Source organism: Corapipo altera, unplaced genomic scaffold (genome assembly GCF_003945725.1).
Source record: "Corapipo altera isolate COAL_440 unplaced genomic scaffold, ASM394572v1 1b, whole genome shotgun sequence".
NCBI lineage: Eukaryota > Metazoa > Chordata > Aves > Passeriformes > Pipridae > Corapipo > Corapipo altera.
Window position 1 is genome coordinate 11165299 of NW_020884881.1, and position 21419 is coordinate 11186717.

At 37.8% G+C, this 21419-nt stretch overlaps 1 protein-coding gene across 4 annotated transcripts in view; it reads left to right on the top strand.

Annotated features, from left to right (window-relative positions):
• The first annotated feature begins 291 nt into the window (after positions 1 to 291).
• PHTF2 (putative homeodomain transcription factor 2) overlaps positions 292 to 21419 on the top strand; it is a 65025-nt gene continuing 43897 nt past the window's right edge. For 3 of the 4 annotated variants that reach the window (XM_027639947.1, XM_027639950.1, XM_027639949.1), the window contains exons 1-2: positions 6918 to 7115; positions 13056 to 13132. In XM_027639947.1, the coding sequence (XP_027495748.1) occupies positions 13088 to 13132 (45 nt within the window). In that variant the 5' untranslated portion in view covers positions 6918 to 7115; positions 13056 to 13087. Of the gene's footprint in view, positions 362 to 1258; positions 1375 to 6917; positions 7116 to 13055; positions 13133 to 21419 lie in introns of those variants that run through there. The other variant, XM_027639948.1, reaches the window with a different exon arrangement.

Genomic DNA, 21419 nt, shown 5'->3' on the forward strand with positions numbered 1-21419 from the left:
GTGCCCGCTCCGCCGGGTTCGTCGTGGGCGGCGGAGCTGCGGTCACGGTCCGGGGCCCTGCCCCTGGCTCCTGCCGTGAGGCTCCTTCTCCCCGCGGAGCTGCTCGGACGCACCGAGCGCTGCCCCAGTGCCCGGGTCAGGTGATAGGAGTTCTCTTCTTCCCTTTAAAGGTCCTGAATTTCGGCATCTTCACAGCCGCCTCTGTCCTCATCTCCCGCGTTCTTGCGTTTTACATACCTTCTTCTTCTTTTAATGTTTTCTTTCTCAATCCTTATCCCTTTTCTTTCATTTTCCATCTTAGACCAGTGACAGCCTGACTACAGCTTGCCCTTGGTTTCCAAGTTGGGAATCAAAATGTTAGGTAACTTCCCATCAGGTGAAGTTCCTGCTGTCACATTCATTTCCCTGGTGTTTTATTTGCTGTCTTTTCTTTGAAAAAAAACAAAGGAGCTGAGGAAAATTTTTTCCGTGGTAGTAGAAATATCCAGGTGTTTGTTTCTTTTACTTTTGGTTTTCATACATAGTCTCTGAGTGGGTGTGATTTACGTGTATCAGATTCAGGGTTAGTTTTAGTCCTTAGTGTCAAGCTCTGTGCTTGGTGTTTTGCCTTTTATTGCTTTTAGATGTTACTGGTCACTTGAAATGTAGTACCGCTGAGTCTTGCATTTTGTTCCAAATTTGCCAGTGTCTTATCCCTCTGTCATATAATTAACAGGAAAAAGTAATTAACTGGAAAACCTAACTTGTTGAAAGAACTTTAATTAACGTTCTGAAATTCTTAGTGATGAAATGTTCCTACAGAAAATACAGCTGGTTTTACAGTTTGGACACACGAGTTCTCTAATAGGAATGAAGCTAAATACAGTGTGTCATCAGTAATTTGTCTGCTTATATCTTCCTGTTGATGCTGTTAAACAGATGGTGGTATCTGTTTTATCAGGGAGAAGTGCATCACTTGAAATAACCTGTTAATCCTAGTAAGTGAATCCTAATATCTTTAGCTGCACTTGGAGTGGTCAGTACGTGGCAGAAGGATATATTTCTGTTATATACATTAGCACTTGGCATGAGACTTTGTTTTCCTGGGGTTAAGAGGCTAAAAGTGTTCTGTGAATAAATCTCTGGGTTATAAATAGCTGTATGTTTTTGGCTATTTCTGTAGCTCTGAAGGTTTTGGTGATCTTCTTTGATTTGGCTCTTTATTTGTAACTCCCTGGAAAGGATAATCTTTTTCTCAGAAGTCTTATTTCTTTTCCAGTAAGGTGTTTATGAACTGATGTATGCATGCACATCACCCCCACAGACTCCACTGTACAGTATTTATGAGCAATTTTCATTTCTGAAGGTGATGGCTGAGAGCAGTGCCTGGAACTGGTGCATTTAAGATCCTGATCCATGTTTGAAGTGGAACGTTTGTGCAATTAAATGTTGTGTTGCTATGTTTTACTGCCAATGTATGTTTTTATTTTGGATATAAATATTACAAAGGATAAAACACAAGCCTGAGTCACCCGAAAAAGAATTTTGAAACTTAGTTGATTTAATTCAATGCTTGTACTAGAATTTTTTCCTCTTGTATTTTGTGGAATGTGACATACCAGTAAATTGCCAGTAATTGTTGGGAACTCCATGGAGCACTTCAGGTACTCCGGTAGAACTGGATTTCTACTAAAGTAGAGTTAGCTCAGCTTGTCTCAGAAAGTTGGTCCTAGGTGTATCCATAGCTGCTGGGCACTGGTGTGATTTCTGGAAGAACTCAAACTGGTTATTACTGTGTATTAGAGCGGGACAGAGGTGTGTTAAAGAATTCCATCAGCGTTGTTTGGGGCAGTTGACCAGGCAATGAAGAGTGACGGGGCTCTTGGAGTTGAACACTGCTGTTCCTGTCACAGCTGGCAGGGGTCACTGGAAAGCAGTGGACATAATTTCTTTCCTAATTCTCCAAAGCTACATATGCTGTTTTCCCAGATTTTTCTAAATATCATATCTTCTACTGATTTATAGTAGAAATTTTGTTGAAGAAATGTTTTTCTTTTCTCATGACCCATGGGAGTGAAAGCAATGACAGTAAAAGGTTGCATTCTGGGTTTTTTTTTTTTTGTCTAGGAGGGTGTTCTTTTCATAATAAACAGCATTATCTATGGATTCATCACCGGACAGTTTATGTGATATTTTAGCAAGGCTCACTAAGGGCAAAAAGCTTGTACAATTACTTTCATTGTCTGTCTTCTCCCACTTGAGTCACTTCTCAGATGATGAAACCAAAGTTAATGGCAACTAAAAGACATTAAGTACACAATTTTTATAAAATTTTTATAAAACTTTTGACAGGTAGTGACCCAAATTAATATTCCCATCGAAAAAAAGGCAGTTATAATTGAGTCCCTTCCCTCTTCAAAAAGTGAGCAACTGCTGGGCAGTCTGTGTACTGAGCTCTGAGCCATCATGGTGCCTACTGCTACTGGAGCAGCCAAATAAGATGGGGGGGGCAGGAAAACAATGATGGGTGAGGTGGAGCAGGACAATAGGGAGCCACGGGACACTGGTAAAAACAGACAGACTTAATTGCTCCTGCCCACGGGGCAAGGTAGGCCTGTTTTTTCTGTAGTTTTTTTGTTGTTGTTGTATGAAGGAAACAAAACAAAACTCTTGGGATACCTCTGTCAGGGGTACTGCTCCCTCTGACTGGTCAAGGACGGTTGACCACCACTTACTCAAAGATAGGTGGTGGTGTGAAAAATAAGACTTTGAAAGCTTTAATTATCATGTTTTCTCCCTTGAGTTTACTGTAATGTTATTCATAAAGTCCTTTCTGAGTGCATAGGAAATGGTAAACTGCTTGTAGAAACCATATTCAAATTTGTAAGGAGAATACAAAGAGCTTAATAAATTGCGTGTAGAGATAAAAATAGTAATTAGGGCTATAATGTATTGCTGTGTAATGTTTGGGTATGCTCTACATGTAATCATAGAATAATTTAGTTGAAAGGGGTCATTGGAAGTCATCAGTCTTGTCCAACCCCATCTCAGAGCAACTTCAAAGTTAGAGCAAACATGTACCTATGTATAGAGATAGCCATTATATTGTCAAGAAATTTGGAAATACAGCTTGTGTATGTGATGTGAGGTTTTTTTTGTAGTTGAAGGGAAGGATATCAGAGAGTTCCTAGAGCTATACTCTTATTTCTTAATTTACACGTGTAAAGGGGATCTTTTTCCAAATTTGTTTTCCACTGGGAATACTCTTTAAGTGAAACATGTAATGTTCAGCATTTATTTCTTTGCTCATTTAAGGTGGTCTTGGTAGACATACTCCAGAGAGTCTAGATGGCTTCCTGGAATGAGTCCAAGCATTGGATTGAACTCTCATTTGGAAATAATTTGTTACTCTGTTCTTAAAAAATAAAATGCAATTGCAAAGTAGGAGAAGAAATTAAAGCAATATCACATCAAATATGAAATCGTGCAAGCCTTGCATTTTGGAAGTTGGCCAGCGCCAGATGCTTTTGGGGTTTAGGTGGTTGGCAGATGCTGTCTTGGCAGCTGAACACTCTTCATGTTGATCTGTCTGAGGGACAGTTTGTTCTATGTGTTGCTCACACGCTCTCCTTGGTATTGGCTTCTGGCCGTGGAGGGGTCGAGTTAAGGGGAGTGTTTGTATGGCCAAATACAGCCCAGTGATCTTTTTGGATGTTTTCTTGCATTCTGGGTCATGAAGCTTGAGATTCCCTCAGCTCTGTGTTGATTTTTTTCCCGCTTCTTGTTACTGTGTGTTTAAATAGCTGCTTTCTTTTCGAATGGGAGTAAAGTCTTGGCTTCAATGACTTCCTGTGGTACTGACTTTAACAGTCCAATTATGTGTTGTAATATAATATTTCTCTGTTAAAAATTTGGCTTTGCTATCCTCTCAGCTCAATTAATGAATGAAGTTCCCTGTATTATTGAAAACTGTTGTTTTCTTGACTGGATTTTCTGTATATTTCTTAAAGTCTCATTTAATTTATTACAATTCCTTTTTTTTCCTGTTCATGCTTGCCTGTTTCAACAGGAGAGTCTTTTAAGTGATTGGCAATTCATAACCCTTCTCAGAACACCTCCCTCATTATTTTAATATTCTTCTTCCAATAAAATATGTGTGTTTCAAATCAGGTTGTGCAACCAGTCAACAGAGCTGTACTGCAGTGTTTTCCTTGTCATTCCTCATTTATTCAACTGTCTCTATGTTCTTCTGACTGTAGTATATTGGACGGAAGAGCTCCCTGAGCTGCCAAAGTTCCTTTCTGGATTTGAGATACCTGTTTTTAAAGCTTTGAGTAGTATGCATATAACATATGTAACATATAACACTTATAGTTAACATTGACATGGTTGATTTTATGTTGCCTGTTCATTGTAAAAGTTAATCTGTATTCTTAAGCTTTGCCAATTTAAGATTAATTGTTATCTAGAAATGTTACTACTTCAGGTTTTCTTTTCTTCCCTGAAGTGTAAAAGATAAATACAGCAAGTCGCTGGACATATTTACAGAGGCTTAAAATTTGGAATAATAGGACAGGACTCAGTTCACTCTGTTTCAGGACTTAATTTAGGCAGTACTTTATAGAAACGCTAGTCTACTGGTCCAAATAGGAGGAGGAGGAGGGGGGAAATAGTCTTAATTAGTTCAGATTAACAGTGGTACAGTTAATGGTACAGTTGTCTGCTGTGTGGTGGGCTCCGATGCTGGTAGAAAGATGAGTGGGAGCTGGTGACTGAGGAGGGGTAGTGACTGTGGTGGTACTGCCTTAGAGTGGTTAAAACCCTTGTGAAGCCTTACTAGGCCGTTCTCACCTTTGCCATCAGTTGTGTGAACCTTACGAGTCTTTAGGGAGTGATTGCTTCTGCTGGAAGTTCCCTCTTCAGAGTTCTGGAAGCCAGAAGGGATGTGGGGCATCTCAATTTATTTGTAAGCCACCCTTAGCTGTCAGTTTCTGATGAAGCAGCGGTGTGATGAGTGTCTGTGTTTGTGTTTCTAGTAGAAGTCTGATGGTTGGCATTCTTAGAGAGTTGGAAGCTGTGATTTCTGGATGCTCTCATCCTTTAACATGAGACCTTGAGAAAGAGGTAGGCGCTAGGGCATGTGTATGCTGGATGAGGCCCCGAGTGTCTGCCTCTGTCACTACAGAGCACTCAGGCACATGAAGGCTGGTGGAACAGAGAGACCAGACTAGGAAGATTTAGTCTGAGTTTAGTTTTGAGATTAGGATGCTTCTACATGAAGGAGAACAGGGATTTGTGTGCACTTTGCCTTGGACTGGCACTGAATGGAAGAGCTACAGGCCAGTGATGAGCGATCCAAGGTGCTCCTGGGCATCGGAACAGGTGATCACTAAGCCACTTTAGACAGTCTGGATGCTACTGTTAATCTTCATTATCCAGTTAGCCCATGGCATTGAAGAAGGTTGACTCCAAATTTTGTTCAGTGTTTCTGACTGGTTTTGATCTGTGGCAATGTTTGCTTTTCATAGACATCGGTCTGTTTAGAAGTCTTTGACATCTTTCCAAAGGCTCTTTGAAAGTCCACGTATGTTCTATCACTTGCTCGTGTTTATCAGATAGTTTGACATGTTCAGAAATACTGATAGACTGAGACACGATCTTCCTCTGCAGAAACTGCTGATTAGACCCTATCAGATAGTCTTTAGGGTATAATGCTGTTCCATTTTTAATGATTGTTTTGAGGATCTTGCCAGATACACTTGTAAGGCTTGTTACTCTGCAATTCCTTGCTTGGATCCCTCCAGAGACTTTTTAAAGAATAGAGATCCAGCATTTGCTACTGTGTTCCTACAGAACAGTGACTGTTACAAGAGACAGCAACTTTTTCTGACAGCTCAGCCACTTCATGCCTCAGCTGCTTCAAAAACTTGTTGGATAACTATTTGTAGAACATGATGCAAACTTGGTGATTTAGGAGTGGTTTTCAGCTTCCTGACTGTAGTCATTGAGAAGCCACAACTCTGCTATGCAATGCCTGGTGACAGATAAACAAGCCCTCCTAAACACAAGTCAGAATTTCCAGTAAGCAAGATTTATTGTGTTTAGAATCACATGAAGGAGAAAAGGAGCCTAGCATTTTATTTCAAGGTGGATACTGTATTTGTTTTGTTGGTTTTTTTCAAGTATTTATTAAAGTGGCTGTATATATAAATTAAAAACTTGGTGTTTATAGATATTCTGTTCTTTAATAAAGTTATGACAGTTTTAAGAGCAAATCTCTGCAGTATTTCAAGGATTTCTCAGTACAAGTTTACAAATGTTTAGTAGGATATGTATGTATGTGTATGGTGTTTAGTACAAAAACCCCAGGAATTAAATAGAACTGAACTCAAGATTGACCATATACTGTGTTTAATTTAATTTTTTTAAAAGATACAGCATTTCCAGAAACAGCTTTTGGATCTATTGTGCTAGCAGAAATTACTGTATTTGGATTAATGGGAATTTTGAAACTAATGTCTCTTATAGAAGATAAGCAAAATTAACTTGATTATAGTTTCCTTTAAGGGTTTGGATTTGTCTACTTTATTAAATGGTAGAGTATGTCTAAATAGTAGAAGCTTTTTGCTAATTTATGAGTACTTCAGCCGGCTCAAGGGTAAATTATGAGAGGTGTAGAATCCTGAATTTCTCTGTAGAAGAGTCCTTCCCCCCTATTTTTATGAGTAAGGTGTCTATGAGATTGTATCGTGTCACTTCAAATGGAGGCATGGACCAGTTATGTAACAAAATTAGGAAACTTGCACAGACCTTAAGGCTGAGGGCATAGATTCCAGAAACGGCTGCAGCAGTTGCAGCAACTGCACTCAATGTTCTTTTACCAGAACCTGAAATAAATCTCAGAAATCCTGATAGTCAACATTTTGTTACTATTTCAGACAGTTGTGTAATTCTCTGGCAAAACAAGTATTCCTTGGGAGACAGTTATTTTCTGTGGTACTTTCTTGCTTCAAGTGTCGGTGTGTTTGGTGTGGAAGTGAAGATGGCTAAGCCGAGCCTACTTCCCGTCAGAATTTGAAAACTGTTTCTCACTACAAACTATGTGCTACATCTGTGAGATCTTCCTGTCTGGGCTAGTAAGTGATAAAGGGCATGAGCTTATAAGGAAGAATAAATGTGCAGTGGCAGAAGTGGGATCAGATGCAGTGGTTTGTGGGCAGAATACAGAGGCCTGAGAAAGTATCAGTTTTTCAGTCCCTGACATTTTACTGGAGGCACAGGCAGGCATGGACATGCTGCCAAGTCTCTGTATGTGTCATGGTATATGAGACATGTTTGGTACATCTCTGTTCAAAAAGTACAGGGCTTGTTACACAGCAGCCAGCATAGACACTGATTCATATTTTGTTATTGATGCTGTTGGCCTGATAAACTCCTCAAACAAACAAAAAATTCCCCAAATATACATCTAGAGATGTTAATTTTTTTTTTTTTATCTGTTGTTTGGGGGGGATTGTATTTTGGGTTTTCAGTGGTTTTGTTGGTTTTTTGTTAGGAATGCTGGTATCCAGTTTTAGTAGAGTTGTTGTTCCTTGGGGAAAGCAAGTATGTTAATTCCTCTATTTACAAACTATTACGACCTTGGATTGCTAGACAGCAACTTGGGGGGGCTTGGCAGGCATGGTAGCAAGAGTACTTTTCATGCTGGTTGCTGGATGCAGTCCTTAAGTTAGCAGTGTCTGGTTTTTTCTTTTTTTTTTAAATTTAACTTTACTTTTTCCTTCCCTTTTACCTGCTTAAGGTTTTCTTGAGGCTAACTGAACAGAATATGGTAAAACTTCTACTGAAAGGTGTGAACCTGGGAGTGACAAGTTTCTCATTTGGTTGTATACAATTTGCAATTCTGAAATGCTCTTTTCGGAACAGATGCATAGATAAAGTACTTAAAAAGAACACTGAGTGCATCACATAGTATTTGATGTTCCCCTTCAAATAGGATATGTAGGTTTAATAGTTTACTTGTAATGCACATGAAAAAGAATGCTTCCTTTGGAACATTGCTTCAAGGTTTAACCCTGTTCTTTGTGGCAGTGGCAGAACTCCCCTGGATTTGAGTGTGGGAAGGATGACTCGTGGTGAGTTTAGTGCTGTGTCTGCGTTACACTGATACCTGCCTTGGTTTGTTATGTCATGGCAGAAGCAGCTTTTCAGTCAACAGCGGATGCCTAATGTGACTAAGCTGTTTATTGGGCTCATTTAAAATTAACTTAAAGTATCAAATAATGTCGGCAATCTGATGATAATGTTAACTTGTATTTTGATGTTGAACCTGGAAAGGGAGGTTTTTTATGTCATTAAAGTTATTTTATAGCTGTTGCAGGAGCAGGTGTAATGTTTTAAGAGAGTTTGTGCGATACAAATGTTCTTACAAAATTAGTAGTTTAGACCATGGGCTTCACTATTCTGATTTGTTGTCTTTTCTTACTCTGCACACCAGGGAATCTTAGTGAAATTATACCTGTGATTGTGAAACTGTAATATGGAGGATCTAATAATGGTAAAAAAGGTCTATCATGGAGAGCAATTGAAACCATCTTCTAGTATTCTCGCGGCTTTATGTAGCAACCTTTTTAAAACCACCTTTAATTTGCTGTGAACGTAAGTTCTTCTGAAGGTAATAAAAAGCAGTGGTGTTTTTAAAAAACATTTGAGACAAATGCCACAGATTTGCAGTTTTACTCCTGATGATGTATGGTGAACGTGCCAAATTGATCACTTCATCATTCCATGATCATAATGAGTAGAGAAGGACATTCAAGTCTTGACTCAACAGCTGGATGGTATCCTGACCATTCAGGTTGGGATTGTTATAGAGGAGACAGGTTCCTTGGAATACTTAGTGATTCACAGTGTTTACAGGTAAGGAAAGAACTATTGCCTATGTGTCCTTGCTTGTGTTGTATTTTTAATTAGTAATTTAATTTTTAATTAAGCTAGTTGACACTGCTTAGATTTGTATATTCTTCAAAAAATTGTCATTTTTTTTCTTTGTCACTACAAGGAATGCAATTTTATTCTGGACTTGTGTCAGAATTCAGATTGCTTTCACTTACTGTAGACTGTCATTTAGAAATATATACATTTGTCTGACTAGGGTTGCCAAAACCCTGAGGATACGAGTAAAATTTCTAAATATACTTACTTTGAATTTATTTAAATCCTTTCTTACACAGTAAGCACTGCAGTGCTTCATGCATTTAGCTACCTGAACACATCTAAATATAGATTTCTGTGACCTTTGAGAAACTGCTCAATTGATTGTGGGGTGTAGTGTGTACTTAAAATGGAATATGATTATGCCCTGAAACTTGAAATAGCTAAGAAACCCCACTTCTGAATAGGGATCACTAGAACTAGATAATCTGCTTTTAGCTTTAAGGAAGTAATGAAGTTTTGATTAAAAAATATTGCTTGTTATTCATAGCATTAACTGTGAGTTTGATGGAAGTGTAATGAACAGCTCTGTTGAATGTTACAGAGATGTTGTGATCAAACTTTTATATTTGGATGCTCTGTCTAATCTCTGAAGTTGGGAGTATTTTTTGTGCTGCTATTAAGTCTCCAGCTAGTTAAGATTAAGTTAATCTTGCGGTAGTTATTCTGCACAGGACATTATACAACTGAGTGCTAAAGCTGGTCCCTGTCCCAGATGCCAGTATTCAACACAGAACACGGAAAAGATGGATGGGTCCAGAGAGGATGGGAGGAGAACCAGGCAGAAGAACAGGCAGTGCTCTGTAGTGCTTGTGCATGTCTGTCAGCTGCTTTGACTTGTTCACTTTTACACGGCTGATACTGATGTGCATGGCTTGTACAGGCTGATTTCAGGATCAATATGAACTGTCAGCTGTGAATGAGAGATGAACCTGTAATAAATATGCAGAGTTCTGAAATTGCTGCAATACTTTGTCTCCAATCTGAAGTGTTCGGTGAGCTGTGGGCAGATGCAGGGTCAGAGCCAGGCTCATCCAGATAATCTAGCTTCAGGCTGAGTCTATTAAACTCATAAAGTCTCACTTCACCTCCCTAAACCCCCCAAAACCAAAAGACAAATGAAAAAGTCAAACCACAGACAAATGCAAGCCCCTGCAGCCAGAAACAGTGCCCAGAAATAATTAAATAAGCCTTTTCACCTTTCATTACAGTGCTGTCTCAGAAATGGTTGTGTATCTCTTGAAGAAAGCATGTGATATTTCCTTGTAGAGGTATTTTTACTTAGCACACACTGTTTTGAGACATCCATCCCATGATTTTGTCATATTTACTTTTGTAAGCATCATATTTGCATTTGTTTATGCAAATGTGTATGCAAATCTGCTTTAAATGCCACCAAAATAGACTACAGAGGATTTAATGTACAGAGTTTCTTGAAGATATGAAACCCATGGATAATCTAAATAACACATTTGTTGATAGAAATCAAGTAAAACTACTTCATTATACGTGGCTTATAATTTTGTGATGTAATTGTTTCTTGAGGCAAAAGATTTTTGAGTGAGTTAGAAAATTACTGCAAACAAAGGTTACTGCCTTTAAAATGGCTTATCCAATTTTAGCCATATTTGGCACAGTTTGAAGTCTTGGATTCATGAGTTAACCTTGGTTTCCTGAAAAATCATTGACCTTGGAGAGAGACATCAAGTTAATGTAGCTATTGAGGGAAAGATTTCTGTGCCGGTTCAGCAGTTCTTTACTGCTGATAATGAGTTGCTCCAACCTTTTTCTCATCCTGTGACTATGGTGGTAGGAAACAGGGTATTTTATGTGTGAGAGGGGATGTTGGTTTAAGAGAATTGAGAAGGAGTTACAGATCCTTCAAGACGAGGACTCAAAGGAGGGGAAGGCGAGGGTGCAGGTGTGACCCTGAGCAGTGGTGATTTAGGTCATGCATGTGGAGACTTTGTGTGTGTGGGGAAGGGGTTTGTGTCACTTTGAGTCTCTAGTCCAATGTAGCAAAGGATTTTAAATTTAAGTTTAATTGAACAGGTTTTCAAACAAGAAAGCAAATCCTGTTGTAAGCTTTGTATGTGTGAGAAAGAAGGGTGACCAGTCTATGTGATATGCCAGGTTATATTAAAGTCTTTGTTGGACTTCTTGCTTTAATCGATATAAATATTTTTATATTTATTTTGCCAATGAATTCTTAGTAATTGATAGTTGCTTTTAGAAAAAACAGACTATTATCAGAAACAAATAAGGACCAATTACAGATGTTGACACAGTCATGGCTGCCAGCTTTAGCTGACTTGATGTGACTTACATGATGATATTATCAACAGTGGGAAAATTGTGGTGTTTGTTTGCTCAGTTGCACCAATCGTCAGTGTTCTGATATTTCTGAAATTTGCAATGACAGTCTAAGCTCTCTGAGACATTTCTTGGGTTGTAACTTTATCTGAAGTTGTATAAAAGATATTGGAGTCCACATTGTTTATGGAGGTGTTGCAGAGAACTGGGCCTAAGATGGAGCTCTGTGGAACCCCACTGGTGACCCATTGCTGGTCTGATATGAACCCATTCACTATAACTCTTTGTGCCCAGCCTGTGAGCCAATTGCTCGTGCATGGCATGGTGCTTTTATCCAGCTGTGTGCTGGACGTTTTGCCCATTTTTCTTTCCAAAAAATATCTTGGCAGATGGCTGTGTTGAAAGGGCTTTTGTAGAGGGAGTATTTGCAATTTTTGTACTAACAACTGGTACAATCAAGTAATCTAATATCTACTTTAAAAAGAGGAAAAACCTGAAATTTTTGGTGATGAACAACATATAATAAAGTGTCATGAGTTGCTCTAATGCTTAGGCGTTTCATAAAGACACTTATTCTAATTTATTGCCCAGTTTTGATTTTCATTCCATTTCTTGGATCTTGCATTTTTCTTTGCTTTTCTTATCTGTGCGAAAGCTGTAAACAAATGTCTTGAAATCAAAGAGAAAGATAAAGATCACATTTAATCTTTCACTATAAAAACTGCCTATGAGTTAATAATTCTTGTTTCCATTCAGTGAAGAAATATAGGTCATAATATTTGTTGACAATGTTACGAGAGTGATGTTTTTATCAGAAATAAACCCAGAATTCCATGTTTAGTGGTTTGGTGGGGTATGTGTGGTTTTTTTGTTTGGTTGGTTGGTTTTGTTTGTTTTTGTTTTGTGTTTTTTGTTTTTTCTGAGAGGCCAATTTTGAGGCATAGTTTGGTGGTTGGTGGCTAAGCTACCCCTCCTTCTTCTTGCCATCAGTGAGGCCAACCTGGGGTGCTGAGTCCAGTTCTGGGCTCCCCACTATGAGAGAGTTGTGACCTGAAGGCTTTTTATGTTTATTTTCTCCTTTTTTTTTCCTGAATTAACTCTGGCTGATTTATTGCATGACAGAAAACTTAATTTTCAAGGTACAAATGTTTTATGTAGGCTGGAAGTTTGGCTTTTGGTTTTTTTCCACATTGAAAACTAATGACAGTGACATCAAAGATTAATTAATGCTATTGCTATTTGTTATCATTAGAGTAAAACATGCTTCTCTTCCTTGGTTTTCTCCTTTTGACTTAGTTTTGTTCTATTGTTTTCATGAAGATATTAATTTTATGACTAGTGAAGTTCTAGCACTGATTTTTTTTTTCCCAAACATATCTAATAGTCTGTATGAATTTTTCTTGCGTTTTATAACATGATTATTCCTGGACTTCAGAATACTGTGCTGGGCTAATAACTATAGGTTGCTTAATTTATCGGGAAAAAAAAGGGGCATGTAATATAATTCTCATGAGGTTCTTGTGAGACAATGACAGATCATCTCTGTGCAGCCTGTGTTCTGCTGTGAAGGAAGGACAAAACTGAGGCTTCTGATGTCCTGTAGCAGCAGATTTGTAGTTTTTTGTTTGCTTAGAGGAGAACCCCCAAACTCTTAGTAAAAGTAAACACAGCTGTTCAGTGCTTTGCAGGTAATGGGAGTGTTTCTACATTCCCTATCTTACCCTTCACCGGGAAGGTAGAAGTAAATTTCTGTCTCTTTCTGTTAACAGCCTAAAATGACTCTGTGAATTCAGTGGAATAAATGGCGTCCAAAGTAACTGATGCTATAGTTTGGTACCAGAAGAAGGTAAGATTTCTATTTTTTTTTTTTTTATGTTGGCTTATTGTGTTTATGTGTAAGGTATAACAAATGTAAAATACTTCTGCATTGCTTGTTAGCATTGTATGAGAGCAAGTAGCTTGAAACTCTACTTCCAAAAGTCAACAAGTATTTAGTGACTGTATCTAATGAAATGGAACAGCTTTTGGTCTATGCTGAAAACTCCTTACTCCCTTGGTTACTTGTGCTATGGGGAAAAGGAAAGAAAATTTTCATTCTTAGTAGAGTGTTAATTAATGTACAGGAGTATGTGGTTTCCATAGCTCAGCAAAGAATCCTTATATTTAAATAGAAAGTAAGAATTAAAATGTATTTTCTGTCAGCAACAAAAAATGGTGCAATCCATAAGCAACAGAGATAGGTAGGGATTTTTAGAATTTAGTTAGGAAAAAAAATAGCGAGTGGGGAGAGGAGAGAAAAATCTCTCATTTGGAGATACAGATAATTACAATATTACCTGATTACTGTATCTTTTGATTCATGTTTGCACATAGAAATGTTGATGTCTCTTTCTAATTTATTATTTCCCATTGATCATATCCTCGACATTAATATGCCAGTTGGCTTATTCAGTCAAATTGCTTTTAAAAAGCTGAAAAATTTGCTAAACTTTGAGAGGTGCATCTTTACTAAGGACATAAATAAGGTGTGATGATTATTTTCTTTTCTTGGCTGTCAGTGGTTTAATAAGTTTCTGTGAGTTATTGTTCTCCTTGGGCTTGTGATAAACAAAGTCTCGAGTTTTTATAAGTTCTTGAATAATAGTTTATTATATGGTAAAAGCAAGCAGGCGGCTGAGTGACAGAGATGGGGACCAGTTTCCCAAATCTGCACACCTACTACAGGGTACATTTAGTATTTATCTTAGCTACTTCATGCATATTAATTCTATCATATACATATACATTCTACAGGTTTTTGCTAAGTATTTAATATATGGGTTTTCTTACAGCTAAAGCTAGAAGTGTTATCTCTACAACCGGTCATAATTCATGCATTCTTGGACAAACGGGGGCCTAAAGATTTAAAGTTCTACTATATTTTATTCTTAGGATAGTAAGGAGGTTTTAGGCCTCTTGACCTTGTAAGGGTCTGTTTTATTTCTTTATGGGGGTGTAATTAAGTTTTACAGTCCGTTTGTTTTATTTTGATGTAATCACCCATTTGTTTCACGAATCACAATTATTTATTTATCACAGGCTGAAGGATGGCAATGGTCTTCAAAACAGAAATTCTTGTTAACTTCTACACAGCAACAGTTAATTTCTAGAATACTGGTATGCTTTGCTGAGGTTTTTACAACTGTAAATTAAATGTAAGGTTGAAAAAGCAGAAAAATTAATTTTGCTGACTTAATTTATAGCAATCATTCAACTACATATTGAAAAATTTGAAAATAATTCACAATTTAATAAGGATTTTTTTTTTTTTTGTACTGTGTACTCTTTCTCTTATTTAAGCTTTACAAAGAGTATTTTTGTACAAATATCAGTGGAAGCACACTGTGGTTTTGAACAGTTTCTTGCTTGCAGGTCCAATCCCCTTTTTTAAAGGCTTGGAAGATGACTTGTAAAAGATTTTATGTAACAAAATGCAGTGCAGGATCTCATGGAAGGGGGAAACCATTCTCATTTTACCCACTTGCACTCATTCTGTCATAAATTTGATTCACTCACAGTACAGTGGTATCAGAATAACAGCACCAAGCTGTGTGTGCATTTGGTCTGGCCAGGACCTTCTTTGTGCAGTGTAAGACATGCTGGATGTCAGGTCTCTGAGGCTGTTTTCATGTCTCTGAGGTTGTTTTCATTGGTGATGATGTACTAGTCCTTGGACAGATCTTTTTTGGTATTCAGCTTTATATGTATAAAAGGTCCTTTGATGCAACAAAGAGCTTGTAACTGTAAATCTTAAATGAAGTTCATGCTTATTACCTGGGGGTTTTTTTTGGTTTCGATTTTTTTTTTTTTAATACGTGTCTGTTTTCCTGTTGGTCATACAGGAAAAGAAATGCCACATGTGATATACTCCAACTTTCCATCCTCCTGGTGTTAGAAAGGCAGGATCTTCTTCTGAAGAGTCACTGTACTGTGATCTTATAGAAGGCAGGCCTTCTGGTCTAGATATAAACAACACATTCCTCAGTTTTACTTTTCCCAGGGCACTGCTCCCAACAGGATTACTTGTTATCAGTACAGATCATTCTTTTAATCGTTGTTCTGTCATGTTTTCCAGTGATTTCACACACATTTCCATTTTTCTGGTTCATAGCAACAACAGTATTCTGCTGCAAATCTCTGTAGGCTTCTACAGAGGTCTTGTTGGCCAGAAATTTCATGGTGCCTTTATGGCAAGGAGTAATGATAAGGTGACTTCTGTTACTTCATTTAAAACTGAGCCATCTTCAGGAGGGATAAGATCTTGCATAAACCAGATGCCAGTATTTTCCCTAGTGTGAGCAAAGTTTAATTGCAATCCACACGTGGACTGGTTCTGCCAAATGAGTAAGTTATGCTGCTTTCAGTATGAAGAAGTGGAATGTTATGAGACAAATGGCTGTATGGCAGAAAAGTTGCATCTCATGCAAATGTTCGTGCTAATTAGATTATCATTTCTTAGGTACCACGTATTGAGGGTTCTCCTGGATCAGGCTGACGACCCCAAGGGGTTCTCTGACTTTGTAGTGTGGTGTGATCTGTTCCTGGGAGTATCTAGACTCTTTTACCCAGGGTCTTTTTATTTATTTACTTATGTATTCATTTCTTACATGGCACAGTATTTATTTTTCCCATGGATTTGTTGTTTGCCCCAAAGATTTCAATTTGGGCAACAGAAAAAGCTGTGCTAGTGTTTAGTTGATAGCAGACTTTTTTTTTTCCCTTTCTGATACATTTTTTATTATAGGGTTGCTTATGATGGCAAACTACTGAACTCTGTGAACTGGTGGTTGTTTAGAGTTTTACATTTTCATTTCAGTCTTTTAGTTATCAGAGTTGTCCCACTTGCCTTGTCTTTTAGATCTCCTGATTCATCTCAACAGTAACTGGAACTGAAAGTGGGGAGGGATCAAAACTTAGCACATTCTGGCAGTAGAAGTTTGTTTCTGGGGCAAGAGAGAACCGGGTTTGCAGTCAATATTGATCAAATTGGTATGATGTACCTGTGTGATAAAATGAGAAAAATAAATTGTTTTGGGGAGGTATTGATAAATTGATGTATGAATGTCCTAAAAAGTAACATGAAGAACTTCTGGTATTTCTAGTCATACATGACTAAGAAGTATTTAAGTAGGTTGAGGTTGTGTAAGAAATATTGAGCTTGCTCCTTTTGTTTCTTAGTTTTCAATTTTAATGTATTTTTTGATATATTTATGTGTCTCTCTACTGAGTTTCAGAGATCTATTGGTTTCTCAAACAAGAGACATTTTTATATTCCTTTAATGGAAAGAGTTAAGCAATTAAACTCTTCCGACCCTATTTAGGCAAGTTTTGCAAACAGCGTGTTTATTCATGACTCATGCTATTGTTTGAAATTGAGCTCCTCACACGAGGATGATTTAGTAATACCCTTAATTGTTTAAAAGGTCAGACCTTTTATTATGTAAACTTGTTTTTTGTTTTGGCAATAGACCTACTCTGCTTTTAGTGCACTAGAGCTCTTGATTACTGTCTTGTAAAAATACAGTAATCAATTCTGAGTTAAGTTGGATTGTAAGATTTCAATGTATTATACCAGATTCTTATTTGACATACGAGATTGCACGGACAGAGCTTTAGTGCTTCCAGTGATTGCATTTCCCAGCTGGTACAAATACTTTTGCAAGGCATGAAATCTGCTAGATACAGGTTGGCTCTGTAGGTAAGATAAATTAAACCTCTGCTGTGTTTCTGATTGCACTACTCAGCACAGTGCTGAGATCCTTGTGTGTCACGCAGGGTTTGTCTGGCTTGTTTTCAGCCCTTGGAGCTGCCCTGGTTCTTGCAATAAAAGGGAGTGGCAGGGTTGTCTGCATTGCTCTCTGAAAGGATTCCAGACAGCTACCAAACTGCTACTTACATAGATGCATTTTGTTAGTTAATATCCTTAGGATTACGTGTATTTACCAGAATACTGAATTTGCTTCAGCTTTGTAATGGATTAATTTTGCAGAGAAACCATCATAATGTTTCCTCTGAAAAAATCTGACACCCCCACAAATTTTAAACAGTTTCAGTATCTGGTGGTATGTCTTTTGTATGATATGGATACTTTATGCATACTTGAAGTATTGCTTCAGTAACAGTAATGGATGTTAAAAACAATAAATTTCTTAATAACTTAAAATATTGCATCCTTTACTTGTAAATTTTTGCATTTATTTCTTACAATACTTTCAAGTTTTACAGATAAGAGTAGACATGGAATTGTTGGTCTTGTTTCCACTTTGGAGGCTATATGTAAATTTACCTTAACAGCCTTGCTGCTAAAATGGGGACCTTTCTCTCCTGCAATGTTGTCAACAAATTTGTACAATTATGTTGTTTCTTCTCTTGGGGATGGTTGTATGGGAAGGCAAAATGGAACTTAATAAATTGAAGCTGACTCCTGCATCTGATTGCATATCAGTTAACTTTGCCAATGCAGCTTTCTGCTGTTTTGGGTGTCCCTTGAGTACAGCTGTTAAAGGGCACCATAAAATAAATGAGATGTTTCCTCTCTCATATTTTTAAAGGGCAAAATGAGAGTTCTAATGGCATTGCTTAAGAGCTGTAATGCTCAGTGTTTTCCAGCTCATTAGCCCAAGATTATACTTGCCAATTTAGATTCCTAGAATCATAGAATGGCCTGGGCTGGAAAAGACCTTGAAGTTCATCTCATTCCAGTCCCCACCATGGGCAGGGACACCTCCCACCAGACCAGGTTGCAACTTGGAGCACTTGGTAGTGAAGTCTGATGCAAAAATGTTGAGGACGTTGACCTTCTCCATGTGCTGGGTAACCAGGTCTTCCGTTTCCTTCCAGGGAGGGCCCATATTTTTCCTAGTATTCCGTTTATCATCAACAAATCCGAAGAAGCTATTTTTTGTTGCCCTTGATGTCCCTGGTCAAGTTGAATTCTTTCAAGGCTTTAGCTTTCCTAACCTGATCCCTAGCTGCTCAGACAGTCTCTCTGTATTAAGTAAAGGAGGAAATAAAACGGAAATTATACCATTCCATGAAACCACCTGATTTCCCTCCTGTCACTGAATTCATGTGATGCATTGGTGACCCTGATACCAAAGGCAGTTTTTGCCAAATGCACAGACTGTGTGGCTATTTTACCTAAAACTTTGAAGCTGAAACTATGTTGGTTTGAAAAGGTCCGCCCTCAAGTGCCAAAACCTGACCAGTGTGGGAGTTGGTATTTGTGAAAGCGTAAATTTAGATAGTTTCCTTCCACACAGTCCTGGGATTTGGTACTCGAGTAGTCACCTGACCTAATGGGGGTTTGCCTTCAGTGTCTTGTTTGGTCACACAAAACTTCAGTTTCTGAATCTTGCACAAAAGATCACTCAAATCAGTGCTGTGGCTGAACTAAGCAGGCTTGCGTTTTGCCTGCCTGTAGGCTCCCATGCCTGCTTTGCCTTCCCACATTTACATAGTGAATTTGGTCAGGGAACTGATCCAGTTAAAACTAAGACTGTGAATCTATAAGGAGATGAACCTCTCTAATGGGGGAGCAATAAGATGAAATCCCTCTATCTTGAGAGGGGTTTTCTGATTCTTAAATTGTGTCATTAGGCCTTGTCAAACTATAATATAACATTTTCTTTTCTCTTCCTGACTGATTTGATTGATCTTCCAGCCACCCAGATGGATGCAGTGGCACAAGGAAAATGTGCTATGGGAAGTGGAAATGATCAGGGACGTAAGGGCAACGCTGTTTTAAAATCCTGGTTACAACACTGGTAAAATTGCTGGATTTCCAGTGGTCTTCATGGAATTATACTGAATAATGAGACTGCCACAGTTACATCTTGAGACTGTTTTGTTTTTCCACATTATTGTGGAAAAAAAAAAGTTACAGAGGTCTTAAATCCTTAACACTTGGAAAGTAACTGGGTGTTGTTAGCAATAGCGTGGCCAGTGGACCAAGGAAAAGGATTATTCTGCTCTGTTCAACCCATATGAGACAGCATTTAGGATGCTGTGTCCAGCTTTGGGCTGAGTGGTACAAGAAAGGCACTGACATTCCTTGCCAAGCCCAGTGGAGGGTCACCAAGGTTGTTACAAGGCTGAACCATGTGATGTGCGGAGAGTTTGAGAGATCTTGGTTAGCTCAGCCTGAATAAGAGAGGGCAAAAGGGAGCACTTAACTGCTATGGCATCTCCTGCCTTGGAGGCCGTAGAGAGGATGGAACTAGGCTCTTGTCAGAGCTGCACAGGGATTGCAGGGGAAACAGTAAACACAAGTTGAAAAGTGGGAAATTCTGATTAGCTATAAGGATAAAAACCTATAAGGTGAGGTTTGCCAGGCATTGAGACAGGACCCCAAAGAGGCTGTGAAATGTCCGATCTTTGAAGAGGTTTGGAACTCTGCTGGTTAAGTCCTGGAGCCACTTGGTGTAACTGGACCTGCTTTGTGCAGGAGGTTGGGTTACATGACCCCCTGAGGTTGCAATCTCTGTGATTCCATGAAGAATTTAGTTTGAAATTTGAAGATAGGTAAACATTATCATATGAGATCGTGCTTAATTGCCATTAATTACGGAGATGGAATCACATTCAGTTTGTGCCTCTTTTCAGGTTTTACTCTGTAGTCCATGAAAGCCAAAGAAATGGTACCCAAAGTTACCCCTGTTGTCCAGTTCATGTCACTAGGACATAGCTTAGAGTAGGTGTTGGTTATTCCTGTATTCTCATTTAATTTAACCTGCAAATGGTTTTTTGTTTTTAGTAGGTACACTAAAATCTGTAAACCATTAGGGCAATAAATAAGCACAGCTGACAAATGTTAACAAGAATTAATCTGTAAAGAATAATCCAGAAAAACTATTAATACATAGTTGATAAATGTTTAATTACCTATTATTGGACTCTGAAAGGGACACTGTCTCTGAAGTAAGCCTTGGTAAAATGAGTGTTCAGTGAAATGGCTGTAAATACAGTGCTGCTGCAGTTATTACCAGAATTTAAGCGGGTCATTAGTTGGCAATTCAAATAGTTAAGAATAAATAACTCAAAGTTTTGAATTGCTTAATTTTACACTTAGTAGTAGTTGGTCTCAGCTTTCCTTCTGGGGCCAAATTCCATGATTCTCCTCCCTTCAGGAGAAGGCAGGAGAATCATAGAATTTTTATTAATCAGAAGTAATAATTCTGCAGTTATAAATTCAAAATTCTACCCCTAATATATACAGCTTTAATTCCTCCATTGTTCTTTTCTGTTTGACTAAATGTTTCTGAATGCTTTGCTTTTATCAGACAGTGTACAACTATTATATAGTGATTTCTGTCTGTGGTTTATTAGCTAAGTTTGACTTAGCTTAGCTTGTCTGGTCCACATATCCACCACAAACAAAATTGCAAAAACCTCACCACCCTTGAAAATTAAAAACATCCTGAAAAAGGAAATCATCCTAAGAGTAGAAATCTACTTCAACAGAGACAATTATACTACTGAACTACTAGAGTATTGCCTTTGCTGCAGTGGGGATCAGTTAATGTAAGAAATAAATGAGTTTAAAATAACTTTTAATAATGTTCTGTGTTTTGAGAAAATGAGATATATTTTTAAAATTCATAATATTACATGCATAGAAATTATTTATATATTGATATCTTAATACTAGATTTGATACATAAAATCATGTGGTTATTTTAGTAATGTTGGACTATAAAAGTTAGTAAAGCATATTAGGTAATATTTAAGCACTAAATGTTTAGCACCTTTTAATAAGGTGTCAGACTCTTAATTACATTGGTACACAGTCCAAGGAAACAACTTTGTTTTTTTTTTACCAAACTCTGTATCTTGTATCTTTTATCTTTGGGATTTGTAATACCATTGTGATGTGGCTTGTAAAAGTGTTTAGAGGTTTTAAAGAGCAAAGCTTAGCACGCAGGTTTCATTATTGATAAACATTAAAGTTTTAAGATCCAACAGGAAATACTATGTATTCTTAGGATTATAATCTTTGCTAGTCTGCATGGTCATAAATTATAAATGTCTCCTGAAATATTGATCAATTCCATTAGAATCAGAAGGCCTTGTGAGTATTGGGCTACAGGTTGATA